General features: G+C 46.0%; 1 protein-coding gene and 1 pseudogene across 1 annotated transcript in view; both read right to left on the bottom strand.

The window, feature by feature from the left end:
• LOC142583700 (A disintegrin and metalloproteinase with thrombospondin motifs like) overlaps positions 1-23,398 on the bottom strand; it is an 82,976-nt gene that overhangs the window by 39,055 nt on the left and 20,523 nt on the right. Inside the window, exons 6-10 of the mRNA XM_075694187.1 lie at positions 22,607-22,654; positions 20,841-20,965; positions 8,726-8,800; positions 8,494-8,627; positions 8,045-8,094 (exon numbers count right to left, since the gene is read on the bottom strand). Of these exons, the coding sequence (XP_075550302.1) occupies positions 8,045-8,094; positions 8,494-8,627; positions 8,726-8,800; positions 20,841-20,965; positions 22,607-22,654 (432 nt within the window). The remainder of the gene's footprint in view (positions 1-8,044; positions 8,095-8,493; positions 8,628-8,725; positions 8,801-20,840; positions 20,966-22,606; positions 22,655-23,398) is intronic.
• LOC142583787 (U2 spliceosomal RNA) lies at positions 18,999-19,176 on the bottom strand (annotated as a pseudogene).

The following is a 23,398-nucleotide window of genomic DNA, read 5'->3' on the forward strand; positions in this document are numbered from 1 at the left end:
CAGCAACCGTAAAAAGCGGGAGACAAAGAGGCCGCTATTACGAAATGGCCAACGTGGCATCGTGAATAAGCCGGCTGACTACCGCACTGCCAAGGTGCCGGCTAAAAATGTGTTGTTGCAAGTCACTGCCGCTTCGCAACTTCCGAAACTCTCCAAGAAAGTGATCAAGGATATCGTGCGCCCAAAAGGAGGCCTCGACGTATTCATCGCCGACGTAGTACTGCTCGCTCAAGCCCTGACCATGGAAGCGGCCCTGCCTGAACGACAAGCGAAGGAAGACACCGTGTGCCAAATAGGGTACAGAAAACTTTATTCATCTCCACCGCGCACGCCTCCAATACGAGGGCCTTGGCGAGACTGAATAAAATACATACCAAGTACGGCGCCTACGAAGTTTTGGTGTACATCGCCGCCCCCGATGGTGCGGGAAAAGGCGTCATAAGGCACATCGACACCTCTCACGCCGAAGGAACGCTTAAAAAGATTATTGTGAACAAAATAAATCCCACGGCACTAGAAGCTAGACGAATCAGGAACTTCCACGTAGTCGCGATTTTATTCAGAGTCGTAGATGTACCCAACCACGTTATATGCGGCACGGCCTTGCTGCCATGTGTTCTACACCGACGCCACGTCAACGTCTGCCATGCTTGTGGCCACACAGGCCACCGAGCCGACGTTTGAATCAGCAGCGAGGAATAGAGAAGTAGATGCCGTGGTTGCGGAAAAGCAAAGCGGACGACGAAGAAGAACGTCAATAAATCCTCAAGTGCGAGTCAACTTGAGGATTTATTACGTCAACGGAGACCGAACGTGCAAAAAGAGATATCTAATCCCATACGTCGTACAACGTCGACGCCGAAGACGCCGACAAAGAGCAAGGACGGCACATCTGGACGAAGAGTGTGACGTCACCGACGCAGTCGGCGACAGCTTGTCGGCTGCACCAGCTGCGGGGAGCGGCTCCATCCACAGTATCCTATCTCCATCCGGAAGACGCTCGCGCTCGAGAGGACATCCCTGCCTAAAGTGACCCAATCGGCCTATATTTTTTCAACTGTGTAACGTTTTCCTTTTTGTGGATCAGTATAATGTTGGCATTGTTCCAGTTTTCCAGAAATATCCAAATTGTGACACGTTTTGTGTAACCGTCCGTGTGATTTTCAAGCATGATATCTGCTGCATCTTTGATTGAATCGACTGTTCTTCCATCTTCTCTTGCCGCTTTTCTTCCCTTACTGTCTGGTAAGGCCCTCCTAATTTCATAGCTAGTTATAGAAGGATCCTCTGTATGCTGTTCATTACTACTTCGAATAGAGGTAGCGTGGCTGCTCTAGGCACTGTACAGGTAAGTATAGAATTATTCCGCTGCTTTTACTATATCTTCAAAATTGCTGATGATATTGCCCTACTTATCTTTCAGTGCATACATCTTGAACTGTCTTATGCTAAGTTTTCTTCTCACTGATTGCAGGCTGCGTCCAACTTGTACAGCTTCCTCAGTCTTTCTGAGGTTATAATTTCATATATCCCTAACTTTCTCCTTCTTGAACAATTTTCATAGTTCCGCGAATTCTATCGAATCTCTCAAGCTGAACACTTTCATTCTTTGCTGTTTCTTTATTAGGTTGTTCGTTACTTGGGAGAAGTTACCTACTGGTTGCTTTGGCGCCTTACCTCTCGCTTCAATTGCTGCTTCTGAGGCGAGCTCAGTTGCGGTTTCATTCATTGGCTATATGTCATCTTCGTCTCTCTGTTGTATGGCTGCACAATTGGCTGCATATCTATTTGCAACACCAGATTGAATTGCTCTACTTTTGGCCTTACTGCGTCTAGGTTGGCTTGTTTCGTCTTGACTAATTTTATTCTTTTTCTTTTCATAGAGAGTTAAATCCTAGACTGCACTAACCAATGTCAACGAAAGTTAAATCGTAGCCCTCACTAACCAACAATACCACATCCTGCACTATTCTAGGATCTGCAGAAAGTATAAAATCTATTTTATTTATTGCTTCTCCATTAGAGCTTTTCTAGGTCAACTTTCTGCTGCTACGATTCCTGAGGAAGCTATTCATTATTCGGAACTTATTCCTTTCCGGGGGTTTTATCGACATCTCTCCTCTAATCTTCCTAGAATAGATGCCGTAGTTGCCAATTGTTTGTTCACGAGCCTGCTTTTCCCCCGCTTTTGCACTAAGTCACTCATGACTACAGTATACTGAGTTTGCACTTTTCTCATCACTAACTCAACATCATCATAAAGCTGCTCTATTTTTTCAACACCGTGAGTGGAGGTTCGGGCTTAGGCTTGTAATGCCTTTATTCTATGCTTCCTATTTAGCTTTATTACGACTACTATTGCTCTTTCATTATTGCTGTAGAGTTCGTCAATGTTGCCTACTATGTTCGTATAAATTATAGATTCTACCCCGTATTGCTTGTTATCAGGGAGTCCTCTGTAGGACAGGACGTGGCCATTAGTCTGCACTGTATAAGCCTCACCAGTTCTGCTGGCCTCACTAAGGCGAATAATATTCCACACAATGCCCAATAGTTCAAGGAGTTCTGCTAAGCTAGCTTCACTCGAGAGGGTTCGCGTGTTGAACAGTGCCAGGTTCAGTTTCCAGTGGCGGTTTGTCCGGGTTCAGAGATTCTTAGCACCCTATGCTGCGTTGCAGGTCTGACCGCCACCTTGGTCAGGTGCTCCGCAGCTGCTGGGGGACAGAGGACCGTGGTTAATTGCAGGAGTCATGAGTCATTAGGGACGTCGTGGCCGAATACTACGGCAGAGAGACCAATTCATGTTCTGGTGAGCGAGTGTCTTCTGTTGAAGCTTAGTGGGTCTTCCTAATTTGGTTGCACCAGGACTAGCATAGCCCAACTGGCTCTCAGCATTTTTTGTCAATGTCAGGCGGCACTACAGGCATGGATGTGTGGTGTACTGGAGGAGGATTTGAGCTTGCGACCTTCTGATTAGAGGCCCAGTGTTCTACCTGTGTATCATGCCGCCGCCTCAGCCACATAGCTACGAATGAAACACTTCATAGGGGATACTTTAAAAAACCTGAGGGTTTGAACTTCTGGCTACAGCAATGGAACAACCGTGATAGTTTAGTCAGATAAACCTCTAGGCGGCGAGGCCACCTTATGGCACAGAATACCAGCCCAGGGGATCCTACATGCCTAAAAACCAGGAGCCGCGTACTCACGGAGACACATTCATGTGCTTACTGGTGCGTCTAGACTCCCCACTGTCAGTCTCTATCGAATCGGGAATGTTATGCCTTTTAATTCGCTACGTCAAACGCGCCTGTCACCTAGAGGGTGTCATTAGTCATCAATGGTTTGTACACTTCGCGCAGGAGACAGCCGTGCAATAATTGATTACGGGAACAAGTCATGCGCTACATCGAGGGCCGGGCCATTGGGGGTGACTTAGGTGAACCGGAAGGACAAAGCTCTAATTTATGCTACAAAGCAGTGCAAAGCTAGCGGAGCGCAACAACGCGGTACGTAGCAATGTGCAGCACTATTTCCAAATAGTTCTAACATGGTAGCGCCCGACCAGACGTAGGCACGCAAGCAGGTGATCATGAAAGGTGCTAGGTACACTCGACATTTTAATTAAGCTTAAACAGCGCTTAAAGCGAGTTGGGATAGAAATTACGGAAAGTATGGAAAATAAGGAAAGACTATACCAGAACAAATGCATGGCATGTATGACTTGTTCAGTCATGCATGACCATGAGCAGGACCTAAGTAAGAGGCGTCACTAGTAGTCGCCATCTGAAACAGCTGGCGAACAGGACAATTTGACTCACGCCATAATATTAGATGGTAGGTGAACAAAGTCACTGCAATGTAAGCTAGACGGAGGAGGTTGACCACTGGGCTCATAAAGGCGAGGTAGTTCAAGGCGGAGGACGCCGGCGGGGCAATTAATCAGATTGGAATTGGCAGAAAAAAATAAAGTGCGAAGGTGAGGTTGTGAGGGCAATGGACGAGGACCGTAAAAATAACAACCACCTCATGACCGGTAAGGGTAACTGGAGCTGTTCACATCCTAATATTAGCCACCGTCTCAACATCAGCGACACGTACGCCTCGGGTCGAGGCAGGCGTAAGGATCTTGTTCATACGACGACGAAAACTGACACTCATGACAGAAACGAGCGTCCCAGTACCAACCAAAGCTTTGACAAGGACGCCATCGAAGTAGATTTGAAGAATGTTCTGGTGGGCATGTCAGGGCAGCTGAGCATTATGGGCCAAGGTGGACAGTGCAGATACACCTCTAGAAGCTGCACAATGTAGTTTTCTTCGGAAAAATGATGGTTAAAGGACGGAGAAGAATAGCGCCGGCGAGTCGGTGAACGGAATGCACGGTGATGCGGCGGAGGCGACTGGGCGTAACTGGTCCTTCGTCAGGAATACTGGGTGCCAACGCTTCGGTTTGCAGACAGCGGCTTGCAGTACCGAAGGCACCAGAGTAAGTGGGAAATGGGCTATAGGAGTGGGAGGGCCACTGGCAGCGGCAATAACAAGCAATGTCTGCAGCTCAACTGCGGAAACAGATACGTTTATGATCGGCTGTTCACTCCAACGGGTTTCTAGATCGATGATGCGTGTATGGTCCGTGATGACGAGGGTCCGCGGAGACTAGGGCGGTATCAGGAGTGTTTATGGTACAGATAGTAAGGAAGAGGCTAAGCTTCTCAATTTGTTATCGAACAGTGGCATGGATTAATTAAACAACCGGCATCAAGGTGACGGATACCGTGGTTTATAAGAAGCCGGATATGAGGCCCCAAGTTTTCGGCGGACAATGCGGATCACATCGTCCGATGCGGTGCTTTACAAGGAGTTGCCTCGCGGGACGAAGATAAAGCACTATTCGGTAAACGCTGGAACTGTGGCAAGATGCGCCGGTTTTTTGCTTGCTCTAGACGACGGCACTCTTTGAACATGCGGTCATTGGTGGTCACGTGGGTGAAGACGAGCACATTGAAGGCCTCGTCAGCGATACCTTTCAAATTGTGGGTGATCTTGTCCGCCTCGGAGATGTTCTGGTCAGCTTGTAGACAACAAGCCGCCACGTGTTGTATGTACGACAACTTAGGCTCAGTTGACGTCTGGGTACGTACCGCCATTTGTTTGACAGCAAGCTGTCGACCAAATGGGTTGCTGAAAAGGTCGAGGAGCGACTGCTTGAACATGTCCCAGCTTCTGAGATCGTCTTCGTGGGTGCGAAGCCAGACGCGACGGGTTCCGCCGAGATAAAATGTGACGTTGGTCACCATTAATGCTGGATCCCAGCCATTCTGCTCGCTGACACGCTCGTACATGCTGAACGACTGATCCACGTCTACGCCGTTTGTCTTGAAAACGTCGCGGTATCGCGAGCTAGAATACACAGCTAGAGCTAGAACACTCTCGGAAGAGAACAGCACTTTACGATAGGTAGTAAGGCACTGGAAGTGGTAAGGGAATACATCTACTTAGGACAGGTATTGACTGCGGATCCGGATCATGAGACTGAAATAATCAGAAGAATAAGAATGGGCTGGGGTGCGTTTGGCAGGCATTCTCAGATCATGAACAGCAGGTTGCCATTATCCCTCAAGAGAAAAATTTATAACAGCTGTGTCTTGCCAGTACTCACGTACGGGGCAGAAACCTGGATGCTTACGAAAAGGGTTCTACTTAAATTGACGACGACGAAACGAGCTATGGAAAGAAGAATGATAGGTGTAACGTTAAGAGATAAGAAAAGAGCAGATTAGGTGAGGGAACAAACGCGAGGTAATGATATCTTAGTTGAAATCAAGAAAAAGAAATGGGGGGCATGGGCAGGACACGTAATGAGGAGGGAAGATAACGGATGGTCATTAAGAGTTACAGAATAGATTCCAAGGGAAGGGAAGCGTAGCAGAGGGCGGCAGAAAGTTAGGTGGACAGATGAAATTAAGAAGTTTGCAGCGACGACATGACCACAATTAGTAAATTACTGGGGTAGTTGGAGAAGTATGGGAGAGGCCCTTGCCCTGCAGTGAGCGTAACCAGGCTGATGATGATGATGATGATGATGATGATGATGATGATGATGATCGCGAGGCCCTGAGAGTGTAATAAACTTGGTAGTAGTCACAGGTGTAGCCGGCGGCGACGTATCATCATTTGGTGGCATGGCGGCAGAGTCCAGGTAGCACCCGCTGCGAAGCTCTGTCGTCAGAAGAATCCGGCACATCCACCAAATAAATGTTACGTGGAAGCAAAGTAGGGAAAATATTCACAACGTGTGTTCACAAGCTATACTGGTCACCATGAAGCCAGCCGACATCCAGCAAGGCACGTCGTCGTCCTCAGATCAGCCAGTGCCAGCTTATGGGCTAGTCCCACTAAATCCACAGGCCAACATACTCTTCATCGAGCAGCACATAACAATATCTTGCCTGTTAGACAGATTTGTTTGCTGTAATTTTACTTTCTGATGGCATGGATATCGCCTTATAGGCATGTACGCGTTAATTGGTGTAGAATTGAGAGCTAGATTTTCAGAACTTTACGCAGCACTTTTATTAGCTAAGCTTGTGGTGTTCATAGGAAATTTCAACGGTGTTTTGATGGCTCGCCACTGGGCGAGCCGTCGCCTATGTAGGGACAGACGCGCTGAAATATGGAGACTACGTGCAAGTGCGCATTTAGGGGGGTAACAACAACAAAATTTTAAAGAGTATTTGTTCCCAAACTTGGCGAGCAGCCATCGCGGTCCATGATCTCGCTAGAAGTCACTGCGCATCCCTGGCTCTTTATGTTTCGCATTGACCCATGTAAACATGCGACTTTTCAAATTTCCTTAAATATTTTTACAACAATGCGCGCAGGAATCCTAGCAAACCTACAGCAATGAACGCCGGAAAAATAACAAACCAATGTCGCTCACAACAACGCTCTCATCATCACCATCGTCATCATCATCACCACATCCATCACTATAACTTTTTCAGGCCCACTGCAGGACGAATGCCGCTGTCTGCGATCTTCAACTGCTCATCTATTGCCCTAGCTTATTCCATGTAATATGCGCAAGTTATGCCTGCAAGCAATGTCTTATACAAGAGTAAAATAGATGTAAATGCATCACTAAAATTTACAAAGATCTTTTTAGGCTGGAACATTGCATAGTATTTTGGAATCCATCTGCGAGTAGTTATTAGGAACGAAAATTGGTCTACCAAGTATACAATTAGTAAAGCACGTTAATCAGAGAGCTAGAAGCGGTAACGGGTGACGCGAAAAAGTTTGTGTGCGCAGGGCACATTGCGTAAGGGAGTCAAAATGCTTGTTGGTGGAAATTTGTGACAGCTCCGTTGCTTTACATCAGCGACCCTGCGAAATGAATGCTGCATTATTTACCTAGTTAGATAAATTCATAGTCGCAGGAATTTACAATAAAATAGCAAGTGATGAAAAATTGATATAAGCGAGAATTAGAAGTCGCTATGACGCTATGTCGCTAAGTCGCTATAACTATGAAATAGATTATAGGTTACTTAGATAAGCACCACCGAAGTCTCCTAAGTTTGTTGTTTAGCTAGTGTTTTAAAAGCATATTCGCATATACTCAAAATAGGCAACATACACAGCGGTTGTCGCCAAGGAATGCCTTATAAAGCAGCCTCAGAGTGGTATAGCGATGTTTGATGTCCTGAAACAGCGCAACGGTGCGTAGTTTTATTTTATTTAGTCGGATATATGTTTTTTATGCACCCTATTATCTGTTCCATCACTGGCGCCATTCCAGGCGTGCAGATGCCAAGAATAGTAATAATGATTCTAAGCCTCAATAGGAGCAGAAAACGACACAGCGAATAAACTAGACGTGTAAATTGTGTCCACGATTACGTGGAATGCACAAAAACGAACGCGCTAAGAGCTTAAGAAACTAAAAGAAAACTGGATCCTGAGCTATTCTCTTTTTTATACGTCAGTTCACACCTCCGAAATGAATGTTGTAAGTCACACTGCAAAGCGAAAGACATACCTCCGACCCAGGTCTGGATAACTCCGTTCTCATAGAAGACCATGTCACGCCTGGAAAGCAACACAATCCTTTGTTTTACTCTTTCTGAAACCTGCAGCAATCGTTTTTATATTGATGTGCGCAGTAAAGACAACAAAACAGGCTTCATCGATACTAAGCTGCCTGTAAAGGTTGCGCATACCGGCTTGATTAAATTACCCTTTGTAATTGCCCTCCTTGTGTTCACCCGTGTTACTGCGCAGGTTCATTTCTTTTTTATTGAAGGTTCAATCTTCCCTTCAGATATTATTTGAGTACTCGTGCAGGCGTATTGAATAAGCAGCGCACGGATAAGCACTGCTGGGGAGAAGAGCCCCTGAGATCATTCCTAAACCCTTTCTTCACTAGAACTTGCATTTCGGCGCTTCGTTAAGGCTGAGAATGATGTCATCAAAACTCTGGTAACTTACCCGGTGACTAGAAATACCAAGTCAGAGTTAGTATACTCAGTTTTAGTTTCATAATATCGCTTAAACTCTGCCAGCGTCTCTTCGTCTAAAATTTCATGCTGGTCCTGTCCGGGATGAACAAGGTACTTTTCAGCCTAAAGGGGAAAAAAAGAAATGACACGAATGTTTCGTGGTTGCACCATTTTAAGCTCGCGAAATATATAAGGGCATTTCTATTTTCTTTCACACTCACTTTTCTTGACATAGTAATTCCTGAAATTCGGAGTTGGATTCTTGGTCTGCGATTCGTAGCGTACCTCAAATTTACCTGTTCAGACGAAACACGGTTATTCATATGTAAGCATTGGTTCAATGCAGTACGTAGCTCATAATATTTATGAAATGTGAGCTCTCCCTCTTCAATCTAGTGCAGCTAAACGTTGAAGTGCTTCAAAGTTTAGGAGAAACCACACCTTAAAGGGCACCGCTCTGTACCATTTGTTCTGAGCATTGTTGAGCGCAAGGACAAAATTAGTTAGGGCCTTTGAAAATAGTTATTGCCCACACAAGCTCCGTATTGATGACAATAACAGCGACAGCAACAATGGCAGCTGTATAGACACGCCACCAGAGATCGGTGTGATCTCGGTTTTATACTAGGCTCGTGCACAGTGGCGTAGTAACGCGAGGGCGAGGGGGCACTGCCGGGTGCCACGTGGGGGCGCAGGGGGGGGGGAGGTGTCATTTATGTCTGAGACCCCGCTCTGTCCGCTGCCTTGATTGGGCGTAAATGGTAAAGAATGCTTCGGTAACCAGCAGCCCGAGCTCATGTACACGGTGTATCAGGTGTTTAGTGCCGCAGAATTGTCACACGCAGCGTTATCAACAATCTACTTGAACGAATGTGCGGGCTGAAAAATTTAATTTGCTAAGTGGTCGCGTAACTACTCGCCTTAGCAGAACGTTTCATGTGCGCTACACTCGTGCGGTACGCTCATGTGTTTTGTGTGTCATCAGTAGGCATACAATGTTCTATTTATCAGTTTTCTATCGCTTGAATTAGTTTTGTATCAGTTTCACGGTGTTGAATAAAAACACTGTCTCTCAGTCATAGCTAGTCGTCTCCTCGTCATTTTGTTGCTCTTGTCCCGGTGGAATCCCACAGGGTGGGGTCTTGAGCACTATTCTCTTTAATCTAACTATGGTTGGCCTTGCAGAAATATTACTCAAGACAATGCACCTATCAATGTACGCTGATGATATTTGTCTTTGGTCTTCTATGGTGAATCGTCTTCACGTGCGCGCAATAAAATAAGCGGGCAGCCTGCCGAACTTGTTCGTATCTCCACAAACTAGGCCTTAGTTTGTCGATCGAAAAAATTCACGGTAATCGCGTTTACGCGCAAAATCATGGCTCCGCACCATGTTTCTCTCAATGACCAGGGTACCAAGTGCGAAAAGTCTAACCGATTCTTAGGTGTGAATATTGACCGGGACCTTGAGCACTCTTCACCCGAGTACTAAGTACTCGGGTGAAAGGCCGAAACCAATGCATCTAATTTAAGCGGAGACTAATTTCGATTGTACATATAATGAGGTTGCTGTGGGGAAAAACCTGGGGCACGTCGGTTCGATCCATGCCGCAGCTGTTGAGAGCACTGTTTCTGGGCGTTTTACGGTACTGGTTGCCGATTTTAGCAAACAGATGTAAAACAAACATTCTTACTCTCGAAATTTTGCAAAGCCAGGCTCTACGGACATGTATTGGGCTACCACGATGAGCCTCGAACGCAACAATAATGATTGCTAGGGACTATACTTGATTCCAACATACATAACGGCTGACAACCTTAGAGCACACATTCGACATCTGTGTCGCGTGCACACACACTATATTACTGCTTTGCCAGCACAAAGACCTCGAGTCACATCATTTTGCAAACTTCTTGCGACACATCAAGGCTACCTTCCGTCGGGCTATATATCAGCAGCAAGACCACTATGTCCCCCTCTGGTGCCTACGACAGCCACATGTGCACCTCACGATTCTGGAAATTACGAAGAAGACACGTCAATAAACAGTGGCTCTACGTCAGTTCACACTGTCATTAGTGCACGAGGCATATTAACAAAGAACGCGGATTTACACCGATGGATGTGTCTCAGCCACCAGCTCCATACGCGCTGTTATCATCCCGGCCGTACAAGTCACAATTACGTATACAATGTCCTATACAACGACATCTACGCCAACAGAACTTGACGCTCTACGTGCCGCTGTTAATTACCTCGCACAAGCCAAACCTCAAAAGTGGGTCATCTTTTTTTACTCCAAGGCAGCCCTTCGGAATCTGCAGCCAGCCTAACGACGTAAGGCCCATCAACAACTTGTGTTCGAGAACAGAGAGGTTCTCCATCAAGCCCTCATAAACGGACAGGATGTAATCTTCTAATGGCTTCTGGGGCTATGTGGCATCGTCGGACATGACCTTGCTGATGATAACGCCCGGTCTGTCCATAAAGAAAGCCTGACACTTCCTATACCCTTATCAAGGACAGCGAGGGGTCGTTTACTTGCTCAAACAAAGACTCAAACTTTGTGGAACACCCTGCTTTTCTCCAACTGCCGTCTCCACCGGCTGGATCCTGTACTGAAGCTGCAGATTCCATCGAGCTTTACCCGTCGCGATGCAACTTTACTGTGCCCCCTCTTGTTAGGGGTGGCTTTTACGAAAGCCTACTTATTTCTTATTGCATAACCCGACACACAGATTTCTCAATCGTGCAAATGTGAAGAGACGATCGAGGACTCATTGCGTTTTTGTAATTTCTATGAGGTCGAATTCGACGTTCTTCGGCGGGGGTTAAGCAGATTAAATAGCAGATCATTTTCATAGACTAAGATTCTTGGACCATGGCTCCACGCGTCGCAGGCTCACAAAGTGACGCGGGCACTGCTGTTTCATGAAATCAACTAGCTTCAGTGACCGATTATAGGTGTGAAGTTTTGGACAACCGCACGCATTTACACTGATAGTATCTTCTTCCTTCCCTTCCCTTTCTTTTCTTCACTTAAACCCCTTCCCCTGAGTAGAGTAGCAAACAGAACGTGCGCCTGGTTGACCTTCCTTCCTTTCCCTCCTTCTTGTCCTCCTCCTCCTCTTGTTGTCACGTCTGACTTCATGTCACAAATACAATGTGCTGTTTCATCTCCAGGGAATATTACAAAAAGGTGAATTTTGTGAAGATACTTTTCGATACTCTATCAGGTTGTGTGTCTTCGTGAGCACTACGAACTCGGTATCGTGCGAAATATGGCAGATAATTAATAATGATATCTTAAATAACTGTTTCATTAGCAGTTATAGAGGAAACATTGCACAGGAATCGAGGACCCAAATTCATATTATTAACTCAACAAAAACTTCTCTAAACAAAATCGTCTTGCTTGAAGTACTTTGCAAGTACCTTGGCACTAAGGTTGGCCCAGTGTGGCAGTACCGAAAGAAATATGAAATAGTGCACCAGTGACGTCAAGGTATCTACCCTTTCATTGCAGTGCTGACCAACAGTAGCGCAAGCTTTCGGTGGCACGGGCTTCATCGCAGCCTTCTCGTTTTTTGCATGGTGACGCTAGGAATGGACGCTGAGCGTGCTCAATTCTGTATGCGATCATGTGGCGATACCACAACTCGACGATCACGTCTGCCAATACAAGCAAATAAAGAAAGGCTTTCTGGATCAGAATGAAAAGTACTTGTAATTGTCATACCGGCGCGCGCGTAGCATGGAAGCAGGTCGCGTTTTCTAACAGGATGGGGACATCAGCGTCACTGACACGCTATTTAATTTTTGTTTGGTGTCAGGGCTGGCCACAGCCACAATACCGCACGCCGTAGTTCCCACCGACGATTTTTGTGAAGTTGTTGTTGGGCAGCATATGATTGTCGGGCTCTAATTTTGCAAATGCAAAATTTCCTCTAAATTGCTAATTAAAGCTTTATCTGTATTGGCTGCCAAGCCTTACACTCTGACAGCAGATACGCAAGTGCGCTTATCGCAAGTTATTAGTGCAGCACACTGTGTTATTTGGGGCAGAAATAAAACAGCCTGTATACCTGCTACATTAGCGATCACTGGGAACGAAAGCGAAGGGGGGGGGGGGCGAAGGCGGCTGTGCTGGTGCTGAAACATCACCCCCCTCCCCACTCCCCTGAAATTTTCGATATCCTCGCCTTCCTGACTATACACGGAGGGAGGGGGATTGACGGAAGACCTATAGGCCCCGAGTGCCAGGCGACCCAGCTACGGCACTGCTTGTGGAAATAGTTTAATCTTGTGGCGGCTTTCGCCATAAGTCATCATTTTACGCTAATCGTATGACGTACGCGTGGACAACGATAAATATGCCGATCCTACACGCTGCAAGAATCGGTTTAAACGAAGCATTTACGAGCGCAGCTCTTAGGCTACGTTCACACTTGGGAAACCGCAAGCGGACGGAAAAGCCAAAGCGGCCGGATAATCTTTTTCGCGCATGTACAAAACGTTCACATTTGTTTCGCCACTGCAGTGGAAACCACTTCCGCTTTCGCCCACATCTATCTAGTTTGCGTGGAAATTGGTGATATGCGGACCCGCCCGACCGCTCCATGCGTACACGTATCTGGTCTGAGCCGGACCGCTCGTATCGTCCTAACGCCTGCTCATGTTAGCTCTCGCTCGTGCTTGTTTGGTTTGCTTGGCAGGGTATCGTTCGCGCTTGTTCCTTTTCCCATGGTTTGCGATAGTTTTCTTAATCTATGATATTTTTGTAATTCAATGAGTCATTTATAAAAGCCGACGAGCTTGACCTGCAGATCATATTTTCGACGATTGCCGACTCTGCTACGTGCATCTATCAAATCCTCTTCCTCAATATTTCCCCAAATGAAAACACGCATTAGGGAGTACCGTGATCGTCGGTGAATTTCTTTTGTTTTGTTGGCCAGGAATGACGTTAATGTACAGCAGCCATTCCCAAGTGTCGAGTACGCAAGGAAGTGGGACATGTTTGGGCCTGTGCAACCAGAATGCCTCAGGCTATGGTTTTGAAGCGGTACAATATTGCCGCGCTCTGACGCCGCTTAGAAATCTGGCATAAAACAATATCTATCAGGCCAACTGCACACCGAACTTACCACGTCGGGTCCAAAGTGTTTCCGTCTTCAAGGACTTTTGTTGCACCAGTTGCGACGACTCTGGAATGCCCCGCATCATCAAATCTGTGTCTGCTTGCTTAGCTAATGCATTACTTGACGTTTGACTTCCCCGCTCTATACATACGCGAAACTGGGAGATGTCGCAATCGCCCAACTACTACGAAAGCTGCACAGTAATGATGCTGATCATGATGATTGATGATATATCTTTCTATAAACCGGGTTAGCGAGAAATAGTTTCTGCTTTATCTCATCAAGAGACGCATGCCTCTGACGTGTCTCAATATTCCAATTGTATCTTGTCAGTCACATCCGCTGACCAGTTAGCGCTTCTATTATCTTTCCACGGCAGCCGCAGTATTTCGACGGGGACGAAATGCAAAAACACCCGTGCACTTAGATTTAAGTTCACGTTAAAGAACCCGAAGTTCTCCAAATTATTTCAGATTCCCTCACTATGGGCGTGCCTCGTAATCATATCGTGCGTTTGGCACGTAGGATCCCATACTTTAATTTAAATTGTTTTTATTATCTTCGACGTGCGCTGAGGTTCCGGCTGGGAGAATATATTCCTGTGCTTAATAAGTGAGGAATTATTTCCGTATATTTCACCAGAATACAGAAGTCTCACCTTGTCACGAATATTTGGTCCTGCATTTTTTTTTCCATCAAGCAGCCAGCTCAGGCCACGTAACCCCTGTTTCGTGCGTTCACTTCAAAATCATACCTACTGACTAGCATTCACATGCTCTTTCACCATTTCCCGTTTGCGACTTTGGGACGCAAGCATTTGCACAGTCTAGCGGCCCAATTTTTATCATCTAAATTGGTGAATCTTGCCCCACAATAATTCCCTAAGTTTAGGAGACCCTATACTTATGTCACCCTGCGCTGCGCCTAATGCCAGCCGGCCCAGTTCACTTTGGTTAACTTGCAACTCAGACACGATCACTAATATCAGGCATAGAGCGGCGTTTGCAAAGGATAATGCTAGCAACATTCCTCCTTTCCAAATTCCTCGTAGTACTGCAGATTTCCTGAAGCTTCAAGGTGCTGTACCTTTTACTTTACCGATGTTCCACTTTTTCTTGCTTGTCAAAAAATAATCACGTTTTTTTAGGCCATTGATGTGTATCATGTAAAGTGAGTTAGAGAAGGGGAACCAAGATCAGAAGGCCCTAGGGAACCTGTTTGTGGTAGTGTTCAAAACAATAAGTCAGCAAATCTGCGGCAAATTAGATTCTTTTTTTCGCGAGCTGTTTTCGCAAAAGGTCAGTGGCACGATCGATATAGTTTTTCGATGGTGTTAGTTGGGTGCAGTCGACTCAATCTCTGCTTCGCACGGTTGTAGTGCTCTGCAGATAGCAACCATGCTGTTGCGCTAGTTGATGCAAGTTTAGCTAGCTAAACGTTCTGCGAGCAAATTGGACAACAATGCCTTCTACGATTCTCAGAGGCATACATTCTAGAAGTAGAATGTGAAGCAGGAGAAATGGTCAAGTGTTGCCTCCTCCTCCGAGAGACCACGTTCCATCGGGTTCGTTTGGCCAGAGGCGAGGAGCAACAAAAAGCATGAAGTGTTCCCGCCGCCTTTTGTACTCATCCTGTTTGGCGCAGCATCGCGGCCTCGGCTGCGCGCATAACACGCCGCGCGCACCTTCGCTACAGTAAAACAGAGGGAGGCGGAAAGGCAGTCACAAAAAAATAAAAAATAAAGAAATATCAGTACTGCCTTGTTAATTCGCATTCTCACAGTGTGGCTGCTGTACATGTTGCGGGTGTGCGCGCCTAGCTACCTGCGCCCATCAATTCAGTATTTTCTTCAAGGGAAAAGTGAATTTCAAAAAGTTATCTGCGAAATCTATAAATACTGAAACTTGATATGAGCTGAAAAAGAAGTTGGGAATAGGAATCTATGCGGCTGTGTCATTGCTGAAGGAAGTTACTAATGAAAACTGATGATTTATTTCAGTTCTGCTGCATGTAATATTTCTTACTTCGCATGGATCTGGCGGAAATTCATTTAAAAAACTTTAAAATTTGCTTTTAAATATCTGTATAATTGCAGGCCACAGACGCGTACACGAACTGACACGGGATTTTTTTTTTCTGCAGAAGCTGTGTGGTTGAATCAGTAGCCTCACTGGTGGTGATTTAGTAAAATATCAGAAGAAACATGCTAAGGACAATAAATGTCCCTGTAAAAAAACTCAAAATGCTGATGCTATTTATGCGAGGGGAATGGCAGAGCGTTATAGTGTGTGCGCCCAAGTGTCCGGCGTGTAGCATCACTTCCTGACATGGCCCATGCACTTGTTGCTTCTTTTTGCATGATACAATTATCCTCCCCCCCACGCCCGAACACCCCCCCCCCCGCCCTTCGAAAAAACGAATAGAAACGAAGTAGTAGCACCGGTTCCTAACAAATGTCGCGACACAACTTTACAAGGCACGTAACATAAATGATGCAAGAAAGAACGGTCACGGGGATCTCATTCAAATTGACCAGATTGAAGGTTAAATTTGGCCAGAATATATGGTATTTGGCCAGACCAAGTGGTATATCACAGAACACAAGCACGCTGAATTGGCATGGCATCAGACAAGCCAATCACCGCCGGGGTATAGAAATGAAAACATATTATAGCACTGACGTTGTAACTGAGCCAACGTTGCTGGCAATAGTGCAAGAAAGTACAACCAGCGCTGGCATAGTGTTGGCAAAGCCGTTCCGCGATGCCCGGTAAGATATTCCGGCAAAGAGCCCAGGGTAGCTGTAAGGAGCTAGTTATTGTGATCTCATCCAATGGCATAGCCACCAATGGAATCCCTAAGGGAACACCGATCCTTTGTAGACCCTGCCACTGCTGGCTGAAAACCGCCATTGGCCACATATGATGTGCGGCGTGGGGTATGTATACATCTACGCATTTCTCCACAATTTCATTGCAAATAGTGACCCCAAAGGCGCAGACCCCTTTGGGCCAAGGGAGCGCTGCCAACCTTAGAAATAAAAATGCTCAGCCTTGTCTGGAACAAAAAGAAAATTTGTCCAAATCTCGGGAAGTCTAGCTTGAGAGATGGAGGGAACAAAACTCAGAGTCCTAAGAAGCCTCTGCTGCGGCGCCGACACGACACCGCGGACGTGACACCATGTTTTAATTTCAGTCACAGAAAATTACCTTCAAACTTCGACTTCAAAGATGAGTTATGAACATACCGGAGCACAATGACCGCAAATCGCAAATTAAACGACAGGAGGTGGAAGCCCTATAGGCTCAACCAGGCTACTGCACTGCAACTAAGCGTGTCCCAACGCTAAAACGAAGAGGAACGCCGGCTGCGGTATTTCAGGCGTCATACATCGATGTTCCGCGAGTTCAAACCGACCACGAGTTCAGACCGGCACGAGTTCAGAGTGTCGGTGTGTGTGGGCGCTAAATTTAGCTTGTAGTTTACAGTCCTTTCCGTTCTCGCATACGTGTCCACGACGCTGTGTTAAGCAAGCTGCTGCTCAGCGGGAAATAAATTGTGGGCACAACGGTCATGGTAGCGGGGCAAGCCAGAAGGACGTTGCGTCGTTTGCTTAGCACATTGAGCGTAGCCGGCTGCTCCGTTTTGTTACACGGCGCCTAAGAACTTATAACACAAGCAAGCCTGGGCGGTTGATGGCGGTGGCCCCAACGCCTGGCTGCAGCTCTAATTGCTATGGCAAATAAATTGTTACTGTTACACCCAGAAAAACCTGAAAATGTGTTGGGTGAAAAATCATTTCAAAGCTCAAACACGCGCATTCTAACTTGGGCACGGAAAGCACGATGGTGGCGAGTGCGACGGCACACCAACCCTGCCGAGCACAGAACGAAGCACTTCTCATGCATAAATTTGCGGCTTACGGTAAACATTATGATGGTGATTAAGACGCAATGCTGCATGGGTACTGCAGTGATTATAATGCAATCACCAATGTGGTTCAAAAAAGGCACTAAAATGAAATAAATAAAATAAAATAATTGTAAAGAGAGCGATAATATATTGGAATTCGAAAAGCCCTTACAGAATAATCGTACCAAAGGAAGTGTTCAGTATAAATATTTTTTTTCTTCTTTTGCGGGAACAAAATTTGTTTTTGCATAAACAAAATGAATTAGAAATCTTGGGACAAAAAATCTAACAAAACAATTAAAAGCGTTTCATATTTTGTATACTAAGGTAATTGAAAGCCAGATTTCTTTTTTCTTTCAACTTCTCGCGAACTTCACACAGAATATCTTGTATCTGTGCAGAGGCCCAGCCTGTGCTCGAAAGACCGACCAAGGCCCGTCATTGAACGAGCCTGTGCCCGGCTGGAGCCCGCGGCTTCAGTCCCAAGCCAGCGCAAGGCCCCAGAGCATCTGCCGTCCCACGCCTTATCGAACGCGGCCCGCGGGCCGGGTTGGGCTTGGTAAATCTGTTAAAGCCGGCGAATTCAATGCTCTAGGCTGGGTATTTGCCACTGGGTATGTGCTGGGTATATGTTTACCACTGGGTGCGTTTGGCAGGCATTCTCAAATATTGAACAGCAGGTTGCACTATCCCTCAAGAGAAAAGTGTATAACAGCTGTGTCTTACCAGTACTCGCGTATGGGGCAGATACATGGAGGCTTACGAAAAGGGTTCTGCTTAAATTGAGGACGACGCAACGAGCTATGGAAAGAAGAATGATGGGTGTAACGTTAAGGGATAAGAGCAGATTGGGTGAGGGAACAAACGCGGGTAAATGACATCTTAGTTGAAATCAAGAAAAAGAAGTGGGGGGCATGGGCAGGACATGTAATGAGGAGGGAAGATAACCGATGGTCATTAAGGGTTACGGACTGGATTCCAAGGGAAGGGAAGCGTAGCAGGCGGCGGCAGAAAGTTAAGTGGGCAGATGACATTAAGAAGTTCGCAGGGACAACATGGCCACAATTTGTACATGACCGGGGTATTTGGAGAAGTATGGGAGAGGCGTTTGCCCTACAGTGGGCGTAACCAGGCTGATGATGATGCTGCTGCTGATGATGATGTGTTGCACTTCAATGAACAGCAAATCGGGTCGGTGGTTATGCGGGTATGTGTGCAGAAGGAAGTGCGAGAGAGGTTGCAGTACACGACTCATATTTGGAGCCCTCCGGCGGTGACAATACCATGTGCCGTTAAGTAGCTTCAGTGCGAATCCGATTAACGTCAGGAGCTCTCCTGACATGGTTGCTTCGGGAATTCTTTAGAGCGAAGCTGTATATAGCTAGGTTCCGGAAAAAATTTCGTGCGTCTATCGAGCGGTGTAGATCTAGAATTTCTCCTCATACATGGGCCGATCCCAAAGGTACTGCCATACCGGGCCTACCAGCGGCGCAAAATAAGCAGTCTTTAAACACTCTGCCAACTTGCAATACATAGGTTGAATATCTTTGGTGCAAATACAACCCGTATCAGATATTAAGCTGATATGAACAGGTAATATACTTTGACCCGCGTCGATCGTGTCTACGTTCGCACCGCCCCCTCTTTCTCTCTGTTTAAAGCGATTGCGTATCTCCATTCCTTGCGTTCTCCCGTTATGTCCATCTGGTAAGCGTGCTGCCTGCCAGGACTGCGAAGCGGAAAGAAATGCTAATCGTCCATGCCGCCCCGATCCCGGACACTTGGAACGTTTCAGCGGAGCAACGACCAGGTTTCAGAGGGAGTGTGTGGGGAACCAATTTTGTATGGCTTGTGTTGTGTGAGGCTGCTTGTGGTTTTCGAGTGACGTCACAACCATTGCTGCACTGCAGGACGTCGACCAACGCACGATCACCTTGGCTACGGTGAAGCAGTGTGTGCCCTCGGAGTGCGGCGAGGTGCGTGTCTGCTCTACGTGCCGGGATTCGTTAGTAGAAAATGTCGTGCCGCGTTTTGCAACAATGCATGGGTATGTATTCCCCCCGGTGCCTCATCATCTCCCGAGGTTCAATATTATAGAGGATCGCCTAATCGCCCTTCGCCTTCTATTTATGTGCATACGGCGTTTGACACAAGTTATCAGACAGTTCGCCATAAAGGGGCCCGCATATACAGCTTCGCTGGTCATTCTTCAGAGATTGGGATGGCACTGTATTTTTCCTTGTTGCTTGCGCAATCCAGTTCACGCATATGGTCATGTTGAAGCTGATAGTTGGTAAATGCTTCATTATCATGGTTGAGCCGGTTATTGTTGCAGGAAAGAATGTTAGTGTTGCTTAAAAAAGGGGGGAGAGCTGACTTTATGCAACGCTTCGCTAATTGGCCGTACGGTGAGCTGAAGAGGGCATACTTGTATTCTATGGATATAGCGTTAAAGAGGCCCTGAACTACACATTGGGCTTGGTGAAATAACATAGTCCGCGGGTACCATACGCTGCTGTAAAAATCACCGCCAAGTTTTGCTGTCGTACGCGGATCGTGGAGCTCGCAAGCGGATCGTGAACACGCCTATCTCTCAAACGCTCTCTTTTCAATAAGAAGCCCGGTCCTCACTCGCTTCAAGACGCACTATTTCGTCATCAGATGCACTATTTCGTTATTCCCTTAGACGGCTGATATTGGATGATAGCTGGCATCAAGCTGCGGTCGGATACGTGACGTAGATACCATGGGCGCCGCGGGGTGCCGCCACCAGTCCACTGGCTAAGCGCACTGCGGCTCGCTGAGGACAACCGCGTTAGACTTATTTTTATCACATCGTGGGCACCAAAGACGGAAGTCATGGCGCCTACGTTAAAATCCAAAATGTAATTTGAACTGCACGTGGCATTCGGAAGGCGAGGCATTGTGGGCACGTCCCACTGCGCGGAAGCCTTCGCACCGTAGTGCGAGGCATTGAAGAAGGAACGGGAGCACAGCGGAAGCCATGTTTGATTGGCAATAACTGCTTCTGCTTAACGCATTGAAGTACCTTTTGCGGGCAAAGTATTTCTGAAACAGCCTATTTTCACTTCGAATGGCTCTCCCCACTTTGTGACTTAAAGGGGTTCAGGGCACCTTTACCCCATGCGCCACTGTGACCGACAAAGAGGAGCGGCATGGCGCACGAATCAGCAGCCAGCACTGGCAAAGTCTGGGGAAGAGGCAGACAATGTTGTGCTTTGAATTCTTCGGTCTTTAGCGCAGTAAAAATATAATACTTACGGCATTAAAGAAGACACCAAAGTACATGACGACATCAGTCTTTTTGAACCCAAATACTTGAGCATGCGCTGAGTCTTGCACGATGTGTATTTCGGGGTAGTAGGTTTTTCCACGGCTTCGAGCCTCTGCATGAGCGCCCCCCCCCCCCGCCAAACCTTGCATAAGTTTTTATTACAAACTATTTAGTGCATGTACTCGGTCATAAAGAACTATAGGCATTCTTTAATATGAAACTTTTATGCGAAGGCTTCTCCGCCTACATTTGTAAACTACTAATATAACGACCTATCTAAACTATAATTTTTTTTTAAATTGCTGCACGTCCACTAATAAATTTTAGGTATCGCTGTAATGTTTTGACTATTTCATTTCTTGACAATACTAATGATCGATATACAGGAAGCACTCGTGGACGCTAGAACGTATTGATTTAGTTGTATTTGTGGTTTTTTAGCGCATATAGTTCCATTGTTCTAGCGCGCCTTCGCCAAAGGCTAAATAAATGCTTTCTCGCTTAGGTGTGCGCTTATATTTAAACCATCGTCGTACTAAATGCGGCCAGATTAACTTCAACACCGTGAAAGCTTAAGGTAGCAACTTAGCGTAAACACTGCTTCATTCTTAATTATAAGATGGATAACCATAACACCGACACCTGTTAATATTGCTAGTGCGAAAAGGGAGGCCAACTAACCACTTCACGTGGCGCGTTTTGTTACATCCACAGCTCCTGTGTCGCGCGAACGCTCTGGCAATCTTTGGTGTGTTTTATTTTCGTCTCCTACGGATGCTCGTTTTAAGCTCCGGTGGAAGAGGCACTCCCTTTTGCAGGTTACTATTACTGCGATAATATCGTACCTTTTTCTACGGTGAGCTTTTTAACAGTTTCACAGCTGATGGTACTACATTTAAAAGTTGTCTCCTTATTTCGAATATGATAAACTACGCTCTGAACTCCCAAATACACAAAGAGGACTTTTGGACGTATTTTTTCGACTCGCGGCTGTTATCTGTTGTGACTGGTATCACCAGTATTTTTATCGCAACTTTTAATGTAGCTCAGCCTGACTGACCCAATTTCGGCTAATGAACAGGCACTGTGCGTCATTCTGAACCGCACGCACACACGTGTCTAATAGTATGTGAAAGCAACGCTTGCACGTGATACTCTGAAACGCCTTCTCATTATTCGAATGATATACATGTCTACCCCTTTAAAGCGAACATATAAAAATTATCTATCAGATCCTAGGAATACACTGTCAGTACAATGTGCCTACTTGCATGAACTCGCGCTGTTTGTATAACTTGTTTCTTTGGTAGCTTATCTAGCGTCAACATTGATAGGTATATGTAATTGTTACCATGGTACATTTTAACCATTCATGAAGTTAATATTTTTTAGCTAAAAAGAATAATAATAAGCTAGTCGATGAAAAGTTTTTCTATTACCACCACAGTTTTGAACAAATGAACACATATTTCAATCTAAACTCCATTTGCGTTCCTAATATTTTTTCAGGCGAATACTACGCTCCTGACCGGACCTTCATAATGCATACACCAGAAATCTGGGCTTAAGAACGGCGATTCTGTAAGCTGCATACGTGCGCCATAATGCAACCTAAGTCTGAGGCAAAGTTAGAAGCCCAAGGCATACATCCACGCCTGTATGTTCTTGCCCGCGAACCTACTAGATTAATGCACATTTTCTGCGTTATGCTGAGGTTCACTCTTGCTCAAGGAGATGCGTAATAATAGCTCACCTGCATAAGCAGAAGACCGTCCTGTAGGCTCTGTTACATTAGCTGGTTCTGAAAAAAAAAAGTTTCATTCTTGTTAGAAGATTTTCAATAATGTATGATCGCAGGAGCATGGACCATTTAATACATGGGAATCAGCAAATTTCTCGGCGTGATTCCCCTAAGTTCGCGCGTACTGTACTTTCTGGACTATACGACCCATTCTTTTCTCTTTTTTTCAAAATGTTTATTCTAGCATTCTCTACAAGATGCATCAGACCGTCGTTATCGGTGCTTGTTACGCGATGCTTTTTAAACATTTCTCAAAGCTCCGGGAATGCGGTTTAGGAAGAGATTTTTTTATGGATCCGCCATATCTTTAGAACGACAAACTAGGTTGTTCGCGCTTGAGACCGACGTAGCTTCACACGCTTCGTTTTGTCTACGAAAATTTAGTGCCCTCAAATGGGGTCAAGTACGGCATTTTGCTATGAATGTAAAACCATGTACAATAGCGTTTCAGTATGCCAGCCGAGTTAAAAATAAAGTAAGTCTTCTACTTTGGTGCCACTTATGCTAGTACTTTTTCTTCGGAACTGACAAAAATTTGGGGATGCGACTTATAGTCGGGAAAATACAGTATAGGGAAATAGATGAATGGGGTACGAGGCCTATGTTTCTTTAACGCTGTGTCCTGTGCAATGTGGGAAAACATGGAATTTTTTTTCGGCATTACCCGCACGCCCGACCTAAGAAGGTTCCATCAGTGCGACTAATTGGTCCGGCTTCTGCGTCTCTCTTGTGTGCCAACTGAAT

The sequence above is a fragment of the Dermacentor variabilis genome, chromosome 5 (genome assembly GCF_050947875.1).
Source record: "Dermacentor variabilis isolate Ectoservices chromosome 5, ASM5094787v1, whole genome shotgun sequence".
NCBI classification, from domain to species: Eukaryota; Metazoa; Arthropoda; class Arachnida; order Ixodida; family Ixodidae; genus Dermacentor; species Dermacentor variabilis.